This window comes from Anomaloglossus baeobatrachus, chromosome 9, assembly GCF_048569485.1.
Source record: "Anomaloglossus baeobatrachus isolate aAnoBae1 chromosome 9, aAnoBae1.hap1, whole genome shotgun sequence".
NCBI classification, from domain to species: domain Eukaryota; kingdom Metazoa; phylum Chordata; class Amphibia; order Anura; family Aromobatidae; genus Anomaloglossus; species Anomaloglossus baeobatrachus.
Window position 1 is genome coordinate 26305667 of NC_134361.1, and position 15810 is coordinate 26321476.

The 15810-nt window shown below is 43.1% G+C and overlaps 1 protein-coding gene across 3 annotated transcripts; it reads left to right on the forward strand.

The window, feature by feature from the left end:
* The first annotated feature begins 290 nt into the window (after positions 1-290).
* On the forward strand, positions 291-2055 carry LOC142250340 (speriolin-like). Of its 3 annotated transcripts, XM_075322484.1 has the most exons (5): positions 291-537; positions 675-716; positions 1109-1153; positions 1238-1380; positions 1675-2055. In XM_075322484.1, the coding sequence occupies exons 1-5, from the start codon at positions 339-341 to the stop codon at positions 2026-2028; spliced, it is 783 nt and encodes a 260-aa protein (XP_075178599.1). In that variant the 5' UTR covers positions 291-338; the 3' UTR covers positions 2029-2055. The 3 variants fall into 3 exon arrangements, with proteins under 3 accessions (XP_075178599.1, XP_075178600.1, XP_075178601.1); XM_075322485.1 differs by lacking the exon at positions 675-716; XM_075322486.1 differs by lacking the exons at positions 675-716; positions 1109-1153.
* The last annotated feature ends 13755 nt before the right edge of the window (positions 2056-15810 follow it).

Sequence of the window (15810 nt, forward strand, 5' to 3'; positions counted from 1 at the left end):
TGTCCACTTGCATTCGGTTTACATTTTGAAGCTGCTTCACTCTTTGCTGCTGGAAGGGTATCCACCCGGCTCCGTGCGGCTTCACAGGACATAGACGCTACATGAGGGATCTCTACTACCGGTAAGCTGGCCTTTTTTCTTTTTCATGTAAATATTATTCCAATGTGGTGAATTCCTATTGGCTGCAATGACCGATGAGCTCATTATCAGGTCTCAGTGACGCTGCCGGTGACATCACAGAACTTAGAATATTACGTTTCCCCAGTGTTCCATCTCAGACATTGGCCTGGTGAAGAATTTCTGTGAAGACGTTTTCAGGAGCTTCTAATAATTACAACATGGAGAATACTAATATATGTTCTTGTGATGAAGAAGCCTTCAACATGGAGAGTTCACGTCTACTAGCAGAGAATGCGCAGCTGCGCAAGATGATGGGGCTAATGCAGGAGAACGTGGAGCTTCGCTGTGTTTTGAAAGACCATGAAAGAAAAGCTCAAATTATAACACCTCCAGGACAACACAAGAAAGACCACAATGGTAAGACTGGGATAACACAAAGGGATTTCCACCAAATCCGAATTTTTAATGGGTTGATGTTGACGTTTCCTAAAGCGATTGGTAGAATCTGGATACAGAATGTCTAGAGATACAGATTACTATTTTTTGTATTCTAGGCATGAAAAATAAGAAAAATACAGAAATATTGGAACATCAATGTGAGATATATTTATTACTTTTGTATTCTCTTGATTCCTGATATTTCATATATTACTCCACTTTTAAGATCCAGTTTTTCAAAAAAATTGCATTTGGCCATGACCGTTATTGTAATGGTGAAAAATTGTTTAGGTAGAACCTGAAGTGTTTAGGTAGATCTGATCATTCAGGGCTTATCATGGATTAACTATTTTTAATCCATGATACATTTTTTTTAGATTTATAGATCTAGTTTTGGGGCAGGAGAACCTGTCGGGCGCCCTCTGGCTCCAAGCCCCGGCTATGACTGATACCTGTTTATCTCATCCCTGGTGTATGGTTATTATTAAGGGAGCTTTATCATTTATGTTTATTACAGACAACTCATTTTAATATTATTCATTTGTTCTAGACCTCAAAGAAGAAGCAAAAATGGTCAATTCAGGCACACAAATAGGTGACAATTCTTAAATCTATATTCTCAGTATATGTCATTTTAAGGATTTCACTAAACCGTAATTTTATTATTGAACTTTTATAGACCCTGAAAAAGTGAAGAAATGTCAGCGCATTGTCGGAGAGATCGCCTTTCAACTGGACCGCCGGATTCTGTGTGCCATCTTCCTGGAGCAACAACGGCTGTATGGATACCGAGTACCATACATAAAGGAGAAGATTATAGAGGTGAGAAAGCTAAAATTACATAATAAACTATATAAAAAAAAAGAAGATTTTTTTTGTTACGTAAAGTAAAGTGGTCACTGTGTGAGTTCTTCAAACAAAATGGCACTGCGGAGCGATCTACATAAAGCACTGACTTCTCCAGAACCTGATGGAAAAAATGAGTTTTCACTGTGAATTATAAAAGCTTAGCCGGGCAGTTAGAAATGTGTCTGTCAATAAATTTGCCAATTTTATCCATAGACAAGTCGTATTGTGATTACCCCAATATATTAAAGGTATATTTCATGATTACAGGTGACCACAAGTCCAACAACCGGAAAAGTCGATGAGAAATTAAGATCTGAGCTCTACCAGCGCTACAATCACATCATGGACGAGCTGAGGAAATTGGGCTACAACCCAGCAGTGCACCCACACTTTACAGAGTACATGGTCAACACCTATGGGATAACGAAGGATAGAAATGCAAGAACCAAAGATCTTTCCTCCTATAATGACCCACAATACCTAAACAAGATGATAACTGAGTGCATGTCAAGTGACATAGTGAAGGACATCATAATAATCCTCAACTGTCTGGTATATTTCGCCAGAGAAGATGGAAAATCTCTACTCATCTCACCATCGAGTAGCCATTCATCTGTATAACCAAATCACAAATAATAAATGCTTCCATCTGAAAAAAGTGTCTAATTTAATGTTTTAAAAAAAAGGAAAATATTCCTCATAATTTGTGACCCACTAGGACATGGAAATCTTACTTAGATTGCTGCCATTTTGTTGTTAAACTGCTGTTTTGAATTAAAATTGCTGCTTTCTCCACAGTATCATCTGGTGATTATATCTGGTATTGCAGTTTAGCCTCATTTACTTGAATTTGGGTAAGCTGCAATACCTGACAATGACCATGCTGGTGGTTTGCCGACCGTTAAGATGGTCTTCTGTTGAGAGTTTGGTGTAGAATTTGCAGTTGACCTGATGTTCTCAATGTAAGACAGGAGATAACTGGCTTAGAGATAACAGGGGCACCTGGGAGCTTGAACCTTAAAGGGAACCTGTCACCTAGAATATGCGTTCTGACCTATCAGCAGACACATGTGTGCCCTAATTCCACCTCCCTACCCATCCCTGTGTTATAAAATTGTATAATATGAAAGTAATAAAAAACATTTTATTACCTTCATATTTCCTATGTAAATTAGAGAGTTTATGGTCACAGGGGCGGCGCCTTGCCCTATAGGCGTCTGCATACTTTCCGTGGTATCACGCCCCTGTGGGCGTGATACCATGGAGTCACATGAGCGACGTCCCCGTCGCTCATTCTATCCCGCACACGTTTACACTTATTTTTGCGGCAGGCGTCTCTTCCGGGTTCTCCTTGTCAGTTTCAGATGCGTACTGCGCATGCGTACTGCGCATGCGCAGCGTGCGTCTAAAGCCGGCGCGCGAACACCCGGAAAAGAAGCCTGCCACAATGCGCGCAGGACAGAATGAGCAACGGGTAACATCACTCATGTGACTTCATGGTATCACGCCCACAGGGGCGTGATACCACGGAAAGTATGCAGACCTCAATAGGGCAAGGTGCCGCCCCTGTGACCATACTCAATAGGGCAAGGTGCCGCCCCTGTGACCATAAACTCTCTAATTTACATAGGAAATATGAAGGTAATAAAACGTTTTTTATTACTTTCATATTATACAATTTTACAACTCAAGGATGGGTAGGGAGGTGTAATTAGGGCACACATGCATCTGCTGATAGGTCAGAACGCATATTCTAGGTGACAGGTTCCCTTTAAAAGCCCTCTTATACCTCCATAGTAGAAGATGCACAGAAGCTGTTAAAGCTCTTGCATATAGTCCTCCTCTTATCTGTTTAGTGGAGTATGACTCGCGGTCATTCTATGGATCATTGCTCACCAGGCAGTTCCATTCTACGTTGCTTCTTTCAGTTCACCAATGGTCATTCCCATGTTGCTCTTGATGGTGCCCGATCTAGCGAGTTCTTGGTCATCCTCTTCTTCTTCTGCTACTGACTGGATCCAAGCATGACTTTCTCCAATGACTAAAAAAGTAGAAAAACCCGAACACTCAATAAGGAAGGAGAGAGGTGTTTGGATGCAAGTGTTTTTTATTTACAATCGACAAACTGCAGAAAGTGAACCCTGACAAATAGCAACAACCAACGTTTCGGCTTTTAGAACTTTCTCAAGGTAGTTGCTCATAACAGAGATGCTAAGAAATACGGGTCACAAGGACAGTTGTCAGGGTAGAGAGAACATGCAGGGCATCACATTCAGCAGTATGCGGTGTCAAGGTGGTGGTGGTGGTGGTGTGGTGAACACAAACAGAGGCGAGGAGGAAGAGGAGAGGACGCCTGCTTGGAGACCATGAATTGCTGGAGCAGCGGTGGCAGTGGTGTCTGCACTGCCACCATTGCTCCAACACTCCATGGTCTCCAAGTAGGCGTCCTCTCCTCCTCTCCTCTTCCTCTTCGCCTCTGTCTGTGGTCACCACACCACCACCACCTTGACACCTCATACTGCTGAATGTGATGCCCTGCATGTTCTCTCTACCCTGACGGCTGTCCTTGTGACCCGTATTTCTTAGCATCTCTGTTATGAGCAGCCACCTTGAGTGTTCATGTCTCACTTCCATATATTGATATTGATATTAAGAAGGAAATGGCATTGACCTATCTGCATTTGGTAGCGAGAGTTAAGTCTGTGATCTTCCAGACATCATTCATGCCCACAATCACATTCCATCCAAATGCTTTGTGTCATTTACTTCAGGCGAACCTGCAGCCAAGAAATATGGCACAAAATAAATTTCTCAAAATCCTTCCTGTTTTCTGCCACCAGTGTCATGTTGTCTGCATATAATAATAATAATTTTATTCATTTATATAGCGCTATTAATTCCACAGCGCTTTACATACAGTTAGGTCCAGAAATATTTGGACAGTGACACAATTTTCGCGAGTTGGGCTCTGCATGCCACCACATTGGATTTGAAATGAAACCTCTACAACAGAATTCAAGTGCAGATTGTAACGTTTAATTTGAAGGTTTGAACAAAAATATCTGATAGAAATTGTAGGAATTGTACACATTTCTTTACAAACACTCCATATTTTAGGAGGTCAAAAGTAATTGGACAAATAAACCAAACCCAAACAAAATATTTTTATTTTCAATATTTTGTTGCGAATCCTTTGGAGGCAATCACTGCCTTAAGTCTGGAACCCATGGACATCACCAAACGCTGGGTTTCCTCCTTCTTAATGCTTTGCCAGGCCTTTACAGCCGCAGCCTTCAGGTCTTGCTTGTTTGTGGGTCTTTCCGTCTTAAGTCTGGATTTGAGCAAGTGAAATGCATGCTCAATTGGGTTAAGATCTGGTGATTGACTTGGCCATTGCAGAATGTTCCACTTTTTGCACTCATAAACTCCTGGGTAGCTTTGGCTGTATGCTTGGGGTCATTGTCCATCTGTACTATGAAGCGCCGTCCGATCAACTTTGCGGCATTTGGCTGAATCTGGGCTGAAAGTATATCCCGGTACTCTTCAGAATTCATCCGGCTACTCTTGTCTGCTGTTATGTCATCAATAAACACAAGTGACCCAGTGCCATTGAAAGCCATGCATGCCCATGCCATCACATTGCCTCCACCATGTTTTACAGAGGATGTGGTGTGCCTTGGATCATGTGCCGTTCCCTTTCTTCTCCAAACTTTTTTCTTCCCATCATTCTGGTACAGGTTGATCTTTGTCTCATCTGTCCATAGAATACTTTTCCAGAACTGAGCTGGCTTCATGAGGTGTTTTTCAGCAAATTTAACTCTGGCCTGTCTATTTTTGGAATTAATGAATGGTTTGCATCTAGATGTGAACCCTTTGTATTTACTTTCATGGAGTCTTCTCTTTACAGTTGACTTAGAGACAGATACACCTACTTCACTGAGAGTGTTCTGGACTTCAGTTGATGTTGTGAACGGGTTCTTCTTCACCAAAGAAAGTATGCGGCGATCATCCACCACTGTTGTCATCCGTGGACGCCCAGGCCTTTTTGAGTTCCCAAGCTCACCAGTCAATTCCTTTTTTCTTAGAATGTACCCGACTGTTGATTTTGCTACTCCAAGCATGTCTGCTATCTCTCTGATGGATTTTTCTTTTTTTTCAGCCTCAGGATGTTCTGCTTCACCTCAGTTGAGAGTTCCTTAGACCGCATGTTGTCTGGTCACAGCAACAGCTTACAAATGCAAAACCACACACCTGTAATCAACCCCAGACCTTTTAACTACTTCATTTATTACAGGTTAATGAGGGAGACGCCTTCAGAGTTAATTGCAGCCCTTAGAGTTCCTTGTCCAATTACTTTTGGTCCCTTGAAAAAGAGGAGGCTATGCATTACAGAGCTATGATTCCTAAACCCTTTCTCCGATTTGGATGTGAAAACTCTCATATTGCAGCTGGGAGTGTGCACTTTCAGCCCATATTATATATATAATTGTATTTCTGAACATGTTTCTGTAAACAGCTAAAATAACAAAACTTGTGTCACTGTCCAAATATTTCTGGACCTAACTGTACATTGGCACCGCTGTCACCATTGGGGTTCACAATCTAGAGTCCCTATCTGTATGTCTTTGGAGTGTGGGAGGAGACCGGAGAGCCCGGAGGAATCCCACACAAACACGGGGAGAACATACAAACTCCTTGCAGATGGTGTCCTTAGTGGGATTTGAACCCAGGACCCCAGGGCTGCAAGACTGCAGTGCTAACCACTGAGCCATCGTGCTCATCGATTGTTGATGGTTCTACCATCCGGTCTATACACCGACTTTTCGCTCTTCCAAGCCTGTATTCCTTATGACATTTTCTACATACAGTATCTCACAAAAATAAATACATCCCTCCCATTTTTGTAAATATTTGATTATATCTTTTCATGGGACAACACTGAAGATCTGCCCCTGTGATACAATGTACAGTGTCAGTGTGCAGCTGGTATAACCATGTAAATTAGGTGCCCTCTAAATAACCCAACATAGTCATTAATCTCTAAGCCCTTGGCATCAAAAGTGAGTACACGCCCTAAGGCCGCTTTACACGCTGCGACATCGCTCAAGCAATCTCGTTGGGGTCACGGAATTTGTGACGCACATCCAGTCACTTTAACGATGCCGTTACGTGTGACACCTATGAGCGATTTTGAATCGTGGCAAAACCGATCAAAATCGCTCATCGGTGACATGGGGGTCCATTCTCGAATATCGTTGCTGCTCGGTGTACGATGTAGTTCCTCGTTCCTGCGGCAGCACACATCGCTACGTGTGACACCGCAGGAACGAGGAACCTCACCTTACCTGCGGCCGCCCGCAATGAGGAAGGAAGGAGGTGGGCGGGATGTTACATCCCGTTCATCTCCGCCCCTCTGCTTCTATTGGGCGGCGGTTCAGTGATGCTGCTGTGACGCTGAACGAACCGTCCCCTTAGAAAGGAGGCGGTTCGCCGGTCACAACGACATCGCAGGGCAGGTAAGTAGTGTGACGGGTCCGCGCGATGTTGTGCGCCACGGGCAGCGACTTGCCCATGTCGCACAACTGATGGAGGCGGGTATGCATGCTAGCGATATCGGTCACTATATTGCAGCGTGTAAAGCAGCCTTAAGTGAAAATGGCCAAATTGTGCCCAAATTTCAAGCATTGCCTTAACTGTCTTGGGCATGGAGTTCGCTAGAGCTTCACAGGAGCCACTGGGGGGATCCTCTTCCATCCTCCAGAATGATATCATGTTGCTGGTGGATGTGAGAGACCTTGCACTACTTCACCTTCCATTTCAGGAGGCTCAACAGATGCTCAGTAGGGTTTAGGTCTAGCACCTTTACCCTCAGTTTCTTTAGCAAGGCACTGATCATCTTGAAGGTGTGTTTGGGGTCATTACCGTGTTGGAATTCTGTCCTGCAGCCCAGTTTTTGAAGAGAGGGGATCATGCTTTGCCTCCGTATGTCATAGTAAATGTTTGCAGTCATGGTTTTCTCAATGTATTGTAGCTCCCCACAGCTGTCAACAATGATGTAGCCGCGAACCATGATGCTCCCTCCACCATGCCTGACTGTTGGCAGACCACACTTGTCTTTGTCCTCCTCACCTGGTTGCCACCACACATACTGGACACCACCTGAACTAAGTAAGTTTATCTTGGTCTCATCAGACCACAGGACATGGGTTCCAGTGATCCATGTCCTTAGTCTGCTTTTCTTCAGCAAGCTGTTTGTGGGCTTTCTTGTGCATCATCTTTAGAAGAGGCTTCTTACTGAAATGACAACCATGCAGACCATTTGATGCAGTGTGTGGTGTATGGTCTAAGCACTGACAGGGGGACACCCCCTCACTCTTGTAACCTCTGCAGCAATGCTGGGAGCACTTATACATCTATTTTGAAAAGATGACCTCGGAATATGACGCTGAGCACGTGCACTTCAACTCTTTGTTCTGTGAGGAACCTGTCTTGTTAAACCGCGGTATGGTCTTGGCCACTGTGCTGCAGCTCAGTTTCAGGGTGTTGGCAATCTTTTTATTGCCTAGACCATGTTTATGTTGTAGAGCAACAATTTTTTATTTTTCAGATCATCAAAGAATTCTTTGCCATGAGCAGCCATATTAAACTTCCAGTAACCAATAAGAGAGTGTGTGAGCGACAACACAAAATTTAATATACCGGCTCCCATTCACACCTGAGACCTTGTAACACTAATGAGTCACATGACACCTAGGAAGGAAAATATCTAATTGGGCACAATTTGGCCATTTTCACTTGGTGAATGTATTTACTTTTGTTGCCAGCAGTTTAAACATTAATGGCTGTTGAGTGATTTAAAGGGGACACCAAATTTACACGGTTATGCAAGCTGTACACTGACTACATGGTCATATCTTCATTGTTGTCCCACGAAAAGATATAATAAAATATTTGCAAAAATGTGAGGGGTGTATTCCCTTTTGTGACAATGTATATATAGTGAAGGATGCTGTAAACAAAATTCAGATTTGTCAGGTGCCTTTATCAATTGTGAACCAGTTTGTGTTTCCATATGCATTGGGATACAGGATACAGGAATTTTCACTGTAGGCACCAGAGAATCGTGTCAGTGCACAGTGTAAACGTTGTGCGAATTCAGAATTTTGCAGTCTCATAGATTGACTGCAGACTTTTATCACAAACTTGAACAACCACTTTAAATGGTCCTAACATTTAAAAAAAAAATAATTCGTAACCCTTAACTTGTCAGATGGTGGAACACGTTATTAACATAGCCATGTATCAAGAAAAACTTACAAATTACATATTGTTACATGTGTACAGGATCAGAACAAATATAAGCCCAGGAATACATCGTTAGAACCCTCATCAGTACAGAAATACATCACCAGAAGTACAGAAAAACATCATGACAAGTATCAACATTAGTATATAAGGATAAGGCTGCACATCAAACTTAGATAATGGTATAATGCCTCAAGCATATGGAAAAATATTTCGGCCATGTTTTTTCCATCTCCTATATAGGAAAGTCCTTAGTTACCCCTCTCCACCCACAGCAGTTTTTAATTGCAATGAGATGACACACAGTTAGGGTCACAGAGCTAGGGACCCCAATATAGAGATATGCCTTGACGAGGTCTTGGGGCTCAGTTACATTGATCAATGCTATTGCTAAATATCTCCTTTTTCCTAATATTCATGGCAGGTATGCATTTCATTATTCACATGTTCAAATTAGCAAGTAGCATTTTTCATTGTATATTCCAATATTTTTCCATATGCTTGAGGCATTATACCATTATCTAAGTTTGATGTGCAGCCTTATCCTTGTATAGTATGTATTTTTTGGCTTTCACTCATAATATATAATATATATATATATATTAGTGCTCACTTCAGTTATCCTATTCAAGTATCAACATTACTACATGAATAAATTACCAGAATCACCATCAGTACATTAATAAAACATCAGAACCACCATGCAGTGCAGTGCATGAACACAAAAATAAAACAATAAACATATTAATATAGCATCTAATTCAACATCAGTACATAAGTACATCACCATTACATACTGTATACACAGCATATGAACCATTATCAGTACATAAATATATTCAGTTGAGAAAAAAAGTATTTAGTCAGCCACCAATTGTGCAAGTTATCCCACTTAAAAAGATGAGAGGCCTGTAATTGACATCATAGGTAGACCACAACTATGAGAGACAAAATGAGAAAACAAATCAAGAAAATCACCTAGCCTGATTTGGCTAGATTGTTTTTGCAAATTATGGTAGAAAATAAGTATTTAGTCATCTAAAAATATGCAAGACTTCTGGCTCTCACAGACCTAAGAGGCTTTTCTGTCCTCCACTCATTACCTGTAGTAATGGGACCTGTTTAAACTGGTTATCAGTATAAAAGACTAGAGATGAGCGATGTTCGAGGTTCGCCAATTATATGTTCGAGTGATTTTGGGGGGTGCTCGAGATCGAACTCGAACGCAAGCTTTTTGCTAAAAGCTCGATAGCTCGAGTTACGTTTGAGAACGGCTCGATCAGCAAAAAGCCTAGCTAGTTACTAGCTGGCTTTTCACTGTAATAGTGTGAGTCACTGTGATTCACACTATTATCAAATTTCAGCGTATAGTGTGCGGGGGGGGACGCGGTTTAGATCTGTGATTCTGATAGAATGCCGATCGCCATTTATTTATTTTTTTTTTCCCTAAACGCGCGTGCAGTGGGGCGGGCCGGGATGTCAGCCAATCCCAGACACACACACAGCTAAGAGGACTTTTTGCCAGACAAGCAAGGGCATGTGTCATAGGTAGAGTTGAGCACGGTTCGTGGTTCTCCAGTTCGCGGTTCGAGTGATTTTGGGGGGGTGTTCTAGATCGAACTAGAACTCGAGCTTTTTTGCTAAAAGTTTGTTAGCTCGAGTTACATTCGAGAATGGTTCTATCAGCAAAAAGCCAAGCTAATTACTAGCTGGCTTTTTGCTGTAATAGTGTGAGTCACTCTGTGACTCACACTATTATGAAATTTCAGCGTATAGTGTGCGGGGACTGCGCGTTCAGATCACTGCTGCTGGGATAATGGCGATCGACATTTTTTTTCTTCTTTTGTTCCTTCCCTAAGCGCGCGTGTAGTGGGGCGGGCCAGCATGTCAGCCAATCCCAGACACACACACAGCTAAGTGGACTTTTGCCAGACAAGCAAGGGCATGTGTCATAGGCTGTCCATGTCACATGCCCTTGCATTATAAAAACGGCCAATTTTCCGTCTGGACGACATTAACTGCCTTATGCGTCTGGATGACAGTCACCGCTGCCGCAGCTCCTGCCGCCGATACTGCTGTGTACGTTCTACACACAGCGCTATACAGAATAGGGATAGAAGTTTATTCAGCTCTTGTAAGGGCTAATTACAGCAGGCTCAGAGCCAAAGGTGACAGTCAGGTCCGTGGAAACAGTTTTTAACAGCTACAGATAAGAGCGTCTGTGTAGCTAAGCTCAGGGACTTCCTTGCTGCATTTCCCCATTAGGAGGGATAGAAAGTGAGGCTTCCTTTCCTCTACACTGACCCACAACCCGGCCACTGTACCCTCCTGCCCTTTTTAGCAAAGCCATTTTAATTGCAGAGTGCTGCCAGTTAGTGCCATCCAAAGAGTGGCTGCTGTCCTCCATTATTGTGGCAATTGTGCCAAGCAAGTCCCACCACCTCTGCATTCTCCCCTCTTGCACATTTTTGCAAAGCCATTTTAATTGAAAAGAGTGCTGCCAGTTAGTGGCATCCAAAAAGTGGCTGTTGGACTTCATTAGTGTCCCACTGGTGCAAATCAATTTGCAGCACCTCTGCATTGGACCCTCAAACTCATTTTTACTAAACCATTATAATAGCAAACACTGAGGAAACTTAGTGGCATCAAAAAAGTGGCTGTTGGACTTCATTAGTGTCCCACTGGTGCCAAGCTATTTCCAGCACCTCTGCATTGCACCCTCAAACTCATTTTTACTAAGCCATTATAATAGCAAACACTGAGGAAACTTAGTGGCATCCAAAAAGTGGTTGTTGGACTTCATTAGTGTCCCACTGGCGCCAAGCTATTTCCAGCACCTCTGCATTGCACCCTCAAACTTATTTTTACTAAGCTATTAGAATAGCAAACTGTGCTGCCAGTTTAACCCCTTAAGGACGAAGCCAGTTTTGTACTTAATGCCCAGGCCATTTTTTGCAATTCTGACCAGTGTCCCTTTATGAGGTTATAACTCTGGAACGCTTCAATGAATCCTGGTGATTCTGACATTGTTTTTTCGTGACATATTGTACTTCATGACAGTTATAAATTTAGAACGATATTTTTTGCTTTTACATCAGTGCAATTTCTGAAACAAAATTTTTTGTGGTTAGGAAGTTAGAAGGGTTCAAAGTTCATCAGCAATTTCACATTTTTTCAACAAAATTCACAAATCCATTTTTTTAGCGACCACATCACATTTGAAGTGACTTTGAGAGGCCTAGGTGACAAAAAAATACCCTAAAGGGACACCATTCTAAAAACTGCACCCCTCAAGGTACTCAAAACCACATCCAAGAAGTTTATTAACCCTTCAGGTGCTACACAGGAACTAAAGCAATGTGGAATGAAAAAAAGCAAAAAATAAAATGTTACCTAAAATGTTGCTCTACCCCAAATTTATTCACTTTTAGAAGAAATAACACAACAAAATGGACCCCAAAACTTGTTACCCACTTTCTCATGAACGCGTTAATACCCCACATGTGGTCAGAAACCTCTGTTTGGACAAATGGGAGGGCTTGGAACGAAAGGAGCAATATTTGAATTTTGGAAAGCAAATTTGGTTGAAATAGATTGTGGGCACCATGTTGCATTTAGATATCCGCTAAGGTACCTAAACAGCAGAAACCCCTCACAAGTGATACCAATTTGGACACCAGACCCCTTAAGGCTCCTATCTAGGGGAATAGTGAGCATTTTGGACCCACAGGTACTTCACAGATTTTAATAACGTTACATTGTCATATTGAAAATTTTCATTTTTTTCACAAAAATGTTGATTTAGCATCAAATTTCTCATTTTTTCAAGAGGCAACAACAAAACATGGATCCCACAGGTTGTTATCCAATTTCTTGTGAGAGCAGGGATACCCCACATGTGGCCAAAAACCTCTGTTTGGATAAATGGGAGGGCTTGGAATGGAAGGAGCACCATTTGAATTTTGGAAAAGTTGAAATAAATTGCGCACACCATGTCACATTAGCAGGGCCCCTTGGGTACCTATACATCAGAAACCCCCCACAAGTGACCCCATTTTGGAAACTGGACCCCTCAAGGATTTTATTCAGGAGTATAGTAAGCATTTTGATTCCACAGGTACTTCACAAAAATGTTGCTGTAGCAACAAATTTCTCACTGTTAGGCTATGTGGCCATGATCCAGCGACACGTCGTCTAGTACACAGTGTCAGCCTTCCTACAGAGATGTGAGTGTTGTCCACGGGAGAACGCAGCTGCCCATGCCCACGATTTTGGTTCAAGCTGCTGTGGACTTTAGTTCTATTCTACGTGCAGAGAACACTCTCGTCTCCGCAGCATAAATTGACATGCTGAGGCTTGGGAAGCTGCACCACAGGTCAATGTATGCTGCGGAGAAAAGAAGCACATTGGGCATGGGATTTCTAAAAATCCTTCCACTGTGCTTCTCTGCACAATGCAGCGTTATGGACGCAGGAAAAACACTCTGCACCCAAAACGCTGCAAACCCTGATTGTGGGCACACAGCCTAAAATGCTACAATGGATGAATGGATAGATGTCAAACATATATAACATCCCACCCCCCTGCATATTCTAAGCTGGCGCCCTTCAGTGACTTTCATGTGGCACTAAAGGGTGCCTAGCCTTGTATTTAGCCCAAAAAGAAAAGAAAATAATTAAAATAAATGACGTGGGGTCCCCCCTATTTTTGATAGCCAGTTAGGGTAAAGCAGACAGCTGTAGCCTGAAAACCACAGCTGACAGCTTCACCTTGGCTGGTGATCAATTTGGAGGGCTCCCCAAGCTGTTTTTTTTTTAAATTTTTATAATAATTAAAAAACAAACAAACGTGGGGTCCCCCCAAATTAGATCACCAGCCAAGGTGAAGCTGACAGCTGGGGTCTGGTATTCTCAGGGTGGGAAGAGCCATGGTTATTGGACTCTTCCCAGCCTAAAAATAGCAGGCCGCAGCCGCCCCAGAAGTGGTGCATCCATTAGATGCACCAATCCTGGCGCTTCGCCCCAGCTCATCCCGTGCCCTGGTGCGGTGGCAAACGGGGTAATAAATGGGGATGATACCAGATGTATAATGTCACCTGGCATCAAGCCCAGCAATTAGTTATGTCACGGCATCTATTTGATACCATACATAACTAATTGACAGTAATACAAAAAAAAATTGACAACAAAAAATTTTTTATTTGAAAAAACACTCCCCAACCATCCCTCTTTGACCAATTTATTGAAAAGAAAAAAAAAATCTCCTGTAAGCCATTTTGGAAGTCCCACGATCTTCTAGAATATGGGGGGCACGTTCAGGGAACGTGTCCCCCATTTTCTAGGAGTGCAGACCTTCCATTTGAGGAGAGTGGGTGCAAAGAATCTGCACCCACCCTCCCCGGGTCACAGCTGCAGACTGTGCAGCAGCAGCCAGCGTCTGAGTCAGACACAGGAAGCTGACAGCCGCGCTCTGCACATGTGACCGGCTCTGCACATGTGACCGGCACTGCTGTGAAGGAGGAGGGGGCGCGGGGGATCAGCGCTCCGACAGGTACGGGGGACACCGGGGAACACCGGGGTGGGAGTAGGGGGTGACCTGGCAGGGCCTGGGGAGCAGTATTCTGTCGCATGTGTGATGGCACATGCGACAGAAGTCAAAGGAAATGGGGAAATGCGGGCGGTGCGCTGCTGTGCGCGCCGCCATTTTGGATTTTCGGGGGGGTAGGGGGGGGTTGGGGGTCGGCACTTCGGCGACTCTGGGGGACCGGAGGGGACCGGGGGAGGAGATTTATCTCCCAGCTGACATGTTTGATCATGCCAGATGGGAGATAAATCATTGTTTACCGGCGCTGTGATTTACTATAACATGATCATCGGTATACGGTGTATACCGGTGATCATGTGAGCGGGGACCGGAAAAAAACGGCCAGAATCATGATCTCCAGGGTCTCAGCTACCCCCGGTAGCTGAAACCCCGGAGATTTTCTGACGCTGGGGGGCGCTATTCACCTTTTTCTGACCGCCGTTTATAGACGGCGGATCAGAATAAGGACCTGATTCTGCCGCCGTTTATCTCGTTTATCGCCGTTTAACTAAGGCTTTCGTAATGGGGTTAAGGGCCATAGTTGCATTGTCGGGGATAGTTATTGTTGTTTATTCTGCTGTCAATAAAGCTAGACCACCGCTGCAATCTACACCACCTCTCAATTTTTACTACCACATTTTAAGTGCACAATCTTGTATCAATCAAAATGAGTGGCAAAATGACAGATGCTGGTGGAAAGGGGAACAGGCGTGTTGGAAAAGGAAAAAAGTTTGTGTCCGTGGGGAAGGTGGCAAAGCTCCATTAACATCTGCTGAAGATAGGCCATCTACCAGCAAAAGTAAGTTGTCTACTACTTTCCGTGGACAATCCGATGTGCTCCCTTTTTTACGGATACCAAGAACTGGAACAAAGGTAGATGATGCCAAAAAAAAGGAAATGCTTGAATGGATCTCAAGTGGTCCAACAAGTGCCCTCTCCTCCACCTCAACTACCGCATCCAAAAAACACCAGTCCTCTGAGTTGTCATCCCAATCACACTTGCTTTCTCCCAGCTCTCAAGTCTCCATCTGCCCTGCACAGTATGGTGGAACAGAGATGGCTGAGTCTGCAGAGCTGTTTAGTTACACTATAGCCTGGGAATCAAAGGTCTGCTCCCAAGCTACAGTGAGTACAGACCAGGAAATAGTCTGCAGTGATGCCCAGAACCTTTGTGACTCAGATTCAGGCCCTGATGACCAAGTTTCTGGGCATAATGTAGACCAGGGGTCTCAAACTCGGCTGGGTGTATGGGCCGCACAGAGGAAAAAAAATAATTTGGGGGGCCGCATTCTTTGCAGGACAAAGTGACATTTTTATTGGTACCATATATAATATATTTTATTGTTTTTTACACACCTTGGGATCACTGATTTTGAACATTTTCACTTGTTCATTATAGCAAACGAGCACATTCTTTGTTTAGATATAAACATTTTTTTTTTTATATATATATTTTATTCCTTTCTTGTAACTAATAGTCTTACAATTAGCACTATATAGAAATTTTGACCAACA